This window comes from Thalassophryne amazonica, chromosome 17 (genome assembly GCF_902500255.1).
Source record: "Thalassophryne amazonica chromosome 17, fThaAma1.1, whole genome shotgun sequence".
Lineage (NCBI taxonomy): Eukaryota > Metazoa > Chordata > Actinopteri > Batrachoidiformes > Batrachoididae > Thalassophryne > Thalassophryne amazonica.
The window spans coordinates 42,092,526-42,099,543 of record NC_047119.1 but is presented as its reverse complement, the minus strand read 5'-3'; the positions used below and the strand labels follow the sequence as shown (position 1 = coordinate 42,099,543).

General features: G+C 39.7%; 1 protein-coding gene across 5 annotated transcripts in view; it reads right to left on the bottom strand.

Annotated features, from left to right (window-relative positions):
• Positions 1-176: 176 nt before the first annotated feature.
• The window catches only part of LOC117529580 (cingulin-like protein 1), a 97,906-nt gene continuing 91,064 nt past the window's right edge, over positions 177-7,018 (bottom strand). For all 5 annotated transcript variants that reach the window (XM_034192406.1, XM_034192409.1, XM_034192407.1 and 2 more), the window contains 6 exons: positions 6,847-6,936; positions 6,383-6,466; positions 6,182-6,300; positions 5,249-5,357; positions 4,582-4,745; positions 177-2,227 (listed from right to left, as the gene is read on the bottom strand). In XM_034192406.1, coding sequence (XP_034048297.1) covers positions 2,110-2,227; positions 4,582-4,745; positions 5,249-5,357; positions 6,182-6,300; positions 6,383-6,466; positions 6,847-6,936 — 684 coding nt within the window. In that variant the 3' untranslated portion in view covers positions 177-2,109. The remainder of the gene's footprint in view (positions 2,228-4,581; positions 4,746-5,248; positions 5,358-6,181; positions 6,301-6,382; positions 6,467-6,846; positions 6,937-7,018) is intronic.

Here is a 7,018-nt window from a genome sequence, read left to right as displayed (position 1 = left end):
GTTTTATCCAACAATAATGGGACCCCGACCGGATCCCATTGTTGGCCAATGAGTTTTGTTTTTACTCAAGAAATAATAAAAATCAGTCTCGTGAAACAACAAAAAGTGCCCGAAATGTTCAAACACTTTCACAGATTTACTGATTGTTATGACATGAAAAGAGAAAAGGTAGAATCCACAGTGAAGAAGACTTTATTTGCATTTCATGCTCAGAAACATCTCACCAATCCAGAGCGAGAGATAAATAAATACCCACAAAAAATAAAATTAAAAACAAACAGCACAGCCAGTAGAATGTGAAGCTACAAAAATAATCCTGTTTTTTTTTTTGTTTGTTTTTTTACATAGCTGCTGACCCTGAAAAAAAAAAAACAAGAAAAACAGATAAAACAGTTTAACTTCTACAAATGTAAACGGCGGCGAGTCATATTTAAATTCAAACTAACTTTATAGTTAACAGGAAGACGGTTTGCATCTGTGTGCTTATAAACAGTACCCCCACCCCAAAAATCAAGTAGTACGTGGGGTAGACGTAGGACACGCACACATAAAACGTAACTATATGGCGGTGTTCTGACTCTTTTGGGAAGGGAAGGGTGTACTAGCAGGGGCCTGGCGTGCACTGAAAGCAGCACAATTTTTCAATTTATTTCTATTTTTTTTTGTCATTTTGTTGGGGAGCACAGCGTTTCAGTGTCTAATTCTAACAAGTAAGGTGTCATCTGAAAGTGTTTGTAATACAATATTGAAAAAAAAAAGATTATATACACACTAGAGCTTTTTACGAAATTCTATTGTACCTGCATTAACAGTAAGAACCTTGGGACACGATGATGATCAACCTGTTGCTTATCTTTAACGACAGATGAAAAATCAGAGACAGCATGCATTTACACTTAAATTGCTGCTTCAACAGATGAAAGACAGACGGCAACTCCATTTATGACCCCACGTCTACAACTACTATAAGCAACAGGTTGAATCAAAAAGAAATATGGTGAGAAATTGGGTTGCTGTAGCTAGATGCCTGGTCTCCACTAGGCGGCGCCTCTAAATGGAGTCAAACATCCTGTTCGGCCACGTTAAACATGTCAACGTTTCAGACTAAAATCAATAAAGCACGGAAGCAGTTTCAAACTTTAATGCTTGCTTGTCTCTGCTGGTTCAGCTTCTAAACACTGAAGACATCTTGTGAACACAGACTGGATTTTAAATGCACATAGAGTCTAAAACCAGATTTTTTCATTTTAAAAACGTTGACAGATTCTGCGCAAAAAACCTGACAGTTCCTTGTATTGGCAGCAAAACTCAGAAAATACCTGAAACTGATCTTAAAAATCTGATTTCTTTTTTTAAGGTTTTTTTTTCTTGTTCGTTTTTTGCCCCCTATGAATTTCTTCTGCATAAAATACACTCTTCAAATCATACAACAGACCAAAAGTATTTAATATAAATAATGTATAGCTGTTTGAATCACTATGTTGTCCCATTTTAAGTTTCATTAAATACTGCAAATATCTGAAATCCCTCTTCATGAAAGCAGCTACATCCATGTAAAAAAAAAAAAAAATTTTAGTCCTTTTGAGTAGAAAAGAGAGAGAGAAAAAAGCTGAAACCAAAACCTTCAAACTAGTCACAAATCAGAGTAATATATACTGTAAATATATATTTTTGTACAACTGATTATAAGACGTCACTTTAAATGTACACTTAAAGATTAAAACAGATTCATAGCTTGCTTTTTATCTTTTAACCACTAAAAAAAAATCCTGAACATTAATTTGTCCTTTAAAATATCAATAAAAGGAATATGTTAATTATCAAATGTCAAATTAGTCATATGTCTGATTATTGTCTGATATTAAAATAAAAGGGGTTTTTTTTGTTTGTTTTTAAAAGTTTCTCATTCACCAGGAAATAGCTGTAGGTCAAAGGTGACTTTAAATTCATGATGATTTGAATCTTCTTATTTTGACATTTTAGATCAAACAAACAGATTGACACCCAATTAAATAGTGAAGACATTTGGTAAAATGTTCATTTGGACATGTTTTTCTAACTTTCTGAGGAACACTGTCATGTCAGTGTGGATTTCATCATCCTTTGTTCTCAGACTTTGGTGACAGAGTTTGTGTGAGTTGTCTCCAGTGTCTCGTCGTCTTCGTCGTCGTCCACGCTCAGATCCAGTTTCAGGTTTTCCAATGTCTGACGCATCGTCTCCTGACGCCTGCAGAAACCACGAGATCAAAAACAAAACATCACACCTCCAGTTCTCTGATATCACACGGTCAGGGCTCGTTTCACATGATTGACAAAGAGGCAGTTGGTCTTACAGAACAAGCCTCTCCTTTACAGGGAAATGTCTAATATTTTCATTGATATTATCCTGCTATTCACATGGATAATAGGATAATGAGAGCTAAACACTTTGTGTACAAACGCGTCATTCATCTCCAGTTGTGAGTGCTGATTTCTCAGTGAGATACCAACTGCGACACTGTTGCTCGTTCACGTGTTTCGTCACAAAAGGCCCATTTACACGAGCATGCCTTTGCTTCAAGCAATAGCACGAACGTCGTCGTGACGATCCCACCCGCTGTGTTCACATCTGGACACCGTTCTTTGTTCTACCGGCTGCCACGCGCTCTAGACGCTGCGTATATAAAATAATAATTTTGTGGCGGATTAAGCTTTTTTTTTCTGCAAATTGGCCGTTGAAAGAGGCTCTAATCACTTCCTGAATCACAGAGGACGCTGCAGCCGGAACCGTTCGTGCACGCACGCGCCTAACAAGCTGCAAGAAAGCATTTTGAACAGCCTAAAAAGGTAATTATTTGTCTTATTTACATTGTCATGGCTTGGTAAAACAGTTGCGTGTTCTTTCCTTCTTTTCTGCAGCTGTTAAAGTACAAGGTCTGTTAGAAAAGTATCGGACCTTTTTATTTTTTATAAAAACCTGATGGATTTGAATCACGTGTGCTTGCATGAGCAAACCTTGAACCTTCGTGTGCATGCGTGACCTTTTTCACGCCTGTTGATTGCATCATTTTCTGGTAAGCAGCCTTTGTGTGAGGTGTGTGTCGTGCGCTCTGTGTTTTTTCATTCCAAGGAAAAAGACAACGACTGGAGCAGCGCTGCATCAAATTTTGCCAGAAACTGGGCGACAGCCAGGTGGAAACCATTTGGATGATTCAGACGGCTTTCAGTGACGATGCTATGGGCATCACACACATTAAGGAGCGGTACAACCGGTTTAAAGACGCACAACGGTGGAGAGTGAGCCACGCTCCGGTCAGCCATCAACATGCAGAAATGACCAGATCATTTCCAAAGTGAACGCTGTGGTGATGCGGGACTGTCGTGTGACTATCCGAGAAATTGCAGAAGAGGTGAAAATCAGCACTTTTTCGGTACATTCCATTGTGACAGAAGATTTGGCCATGAAAAGAGTGGCGGTGAAAATCATGCCGATGGCTTTGGCACGAAGCTGCCGACGGAGCAAAAGCACCTCCGCGTTGAAGTCTCACAGGACATGTTGTGACATGCCCACCTCTTCCACAATTTCTCGGATAGTCACACGACTGAAAAGTCACCGAAAGCCGTCTGAATCATCCGAATGGTTTCCACCTGGCTGAAGCCCAGTTTCTGGCAAAATGTGATGCGGCGCTGCTCCAGTCGTTCCATCTTTTCCTTGAAATGAAAATCCACCGAGCGCGCTGCACACGTCCCACACAAAGGCTGTTTACCAGAAAATAACGCAATCGACAGGCGTGAAAAAGTTCACGCATGCGCACGAAGGTTCAAGGTTTGCTCATGCAAACACACGTAATTCAAATCCATCAGGTTTTTGAAAAAATAAAAAGGTCCGATACTTTTCTAACAGATCTCGTATGTTTATAACAGATTTAACTTCTTGTTATAATCCTTCATACAAGCTGCGGTCTGATGCGATCCGCTGACGTCACCACTCGCTCTGTTCACTTCTCGTTTACTCCACTTGACGAGCTGCACGTCGTGTTGGTGATTAGATTGCGCCACATAGCACGACATTTGTGTGTGAAAGATTTTTTGAACATTTCAAAATTCTCTGTGCCCCTCTGGCATCCTGTCTGCACCAGTTAAAGACGAATTTACTCTCCAGCACGACACAGGTCGTGATGTGTTGTGAAGCAAAGTCATGCTTGTGTAAATGCGCCTTTAGTCACGTCTCTGCTGCCCAACTGCTGTCCAACAGTCGCGCCCATTGAGATACGACCGTAAGACTTTGGGCTTTTTGAAATTTCTCACGTCTATAGAGTAATTTCAATCATGACTGTTGCCACAAATTAATGTCACGATGAAGAAAGAAAATGAAGCATCATGGGACTTTAAGAATGACCTAGCATTGCAGACGTCGCATCTTACCGACGGGTGTTAGCACTCAGCTTGTCCATAAAAAACTACATTAACTGACAGAAAATTCACATTTCAAGAAATCATTTCATACTTTTTGATATTCTTGGCTGCACTGTTGTTTGCTCTTCATACAAATATGTATTTTCAGAAAATGGACGCGTTAGCGTGTGCGGTTTGTGTTCGTACTGTATGTTCAATTGCTGGTCGAGCAGCTGCCGCTGCAAACGGGCGCACATCTCTCTCTCCTCCGCCAGCTCCCTCTGTATGTGGCGGTACTGAGCATCCTTCCGACCCGCCTCTTCCTCCACCTCGTTGAGCTGTCGCTTCAGGGAGCGAATCCTCTGCGTCATCTGCGGGCACAAAGATCGGCTCAAGTCAGCCTGAGTCTGTGCTAATGCTAACACTCCATATAGCCTGTGTTAGCATTGATTAACTTTCACACAAACATTCAATTAGTACATGTCTGAAAATTAACGCCACAAAGCACGTCATTTTATTATACACTCAACGCCACCCCCTTGTGGACAGAGTGTGTCAGTTTTTTAGTACGTGTCTGAACTTCAACTCAATGTCACTCCCATGTGGACAGTGTCATTTGTAGTAGACATCTAAGTTTAACTAAACGGCACTCCCATGTGGACAGTGAGTTAAACGTTAACTAAACAGTGCTCCCATGTGGACAATGTGTCAATGTGTCACATTTTTTACGATACATATAAAGGTTAAATAGACGACCCCCCCCATATGGACAGAATGTGTTGTGTTTTTTACTATGCCTAAAGGTTAACTAAATGATGCCCCCCTGTGGACAGAGTGCATCGTGCTGGTTTGTTTTTATGTTGGTTTTCATTACCAGGTCTTTCTGTTCGGTGGCAATCCGATGCTCCTCCTCCATCTGATCTGTCAGCTCGTTGATTTTTCTCTCCAGTTTACCGATGGTGTTTGTCAGAACTGCTTTGTTTCTGGACAAACAAACAGGCCTCATTTAAACAAACATGACCAAAGTCATCACTCTGGATTGTCACTAATATCCACAGTTACGTTTGTTAATGAAACGCTAAAATAATGGTTAGCCATTCAAAAACTAATTTTACTATACGTGTCCTGCTCAATCATTAAGCTAGGCTGCCGTCACATACAACATACTCAAATATAGTTCAAGTATCTCAATAGCGACTGGGCCAGCACACTTGAAAATAAGCTAGCTTTCTTCAAAAGCATCTGTGTTTTATAAAATATCAATACATTGCAACCTAATTAGTGATTTTTTTTTTTTACACACTGAAAAGTAACCATATGTCCCAGAATAATATTAACTACACAGTAACAGTGGCATAATACATGACATACTAACGGGCAATTCATGCTAATGAATGGGAGGTTTGACATACAAAGTGGCCATGATTATGTCACTGCATATTTTGGGATATTTTTGGGTCCCTCTCAAACTTTTGTAAATCTTGACTATTTTATATACGAGTATCAATAAACTTCTACACTAAAACAGTAATCATATTGTAAAAAAAAAAGTTATGAGCAATCTATTTACTAAGATGGATTTCTGTTTTTATTATTTATTTATTTATTTATTTTACATCTTAATAGATGGACTGGCACTGGTTTGCAATAAATACCATAAAGTTTGAACTTTTTTTTAAACAATCTAATAAAAGTTCTGAGGTTGTAAAGTTCTATTTTAGCGCATTTTAAAAGATGCGCTTTGACAACCCTTATTCATCTTCTGATGAGGTTTGCGCTCTTCTGAGCGCTCTTCTCGCTGACTGACCTCTCCTCGGCTCTCAGACTGTTCTCTAGCTCTTTGACTCTGGTCTCTGTCCTGGAGATGACGTCCTCCTGAACTCTGGAGCTCTGAAGTTCATCCATCTCCAGACGTAGTTCACGCAGCTGCACACAGATGCGCACACAATTTAGTACAATGGGACCTTTCAAAATAAGATGTCACAAAGTGCTTCCACAGTTGGACTACCTGTCGCTCCATCATGGCTTTATCACTTTCCAGCTGTTCGTTCAAATCTTTCTCCTGAATCACCTTCAGCTGCAGCTGCTCCGTCTGGAATAGAACAAGTACATCAATTGGATGCTGAAATCTGATAAATATTCCTGGACTTTTGCTTTGGGATTAATATTATAGATTACCATCAAATCTGAGTGTAGAATTCACTTTAACAGATCAGCAAATATCACTTTTTCACCAACTGGATCAAACATCATGACTGTGACTGCACATAAAGAGGTTACTGTTGTATGAATGAAAGTCACCACCAGAGGACGGTGTGTGAGCTTTCAGTCAAATTTACTTTGGGTGTGATCTGATTCTAACCTGGCAATGACTTTTGTCCCATGCCACAGAGTCTGTTTATTTTCTAATTCTTTTCACTTGCACTTCCCGATTAATTGTTATAACAGTAAAACAGAGTTTTTGGTGTTCACCTGTTCGATAGCTCGCTTTTGTTTGGCGGCCCATTTCTGCTCGCTCTCATGTAGCTCCTCCAGGTCAGTCTCCATGTCGATTATCTTCTCCTGAAGTAAAAATGTAAAAAAAAAGGTCAACTTTATTAAATCTTGAAGAATATATATGGAAGGAAAAAAAAAGTCAAATTTA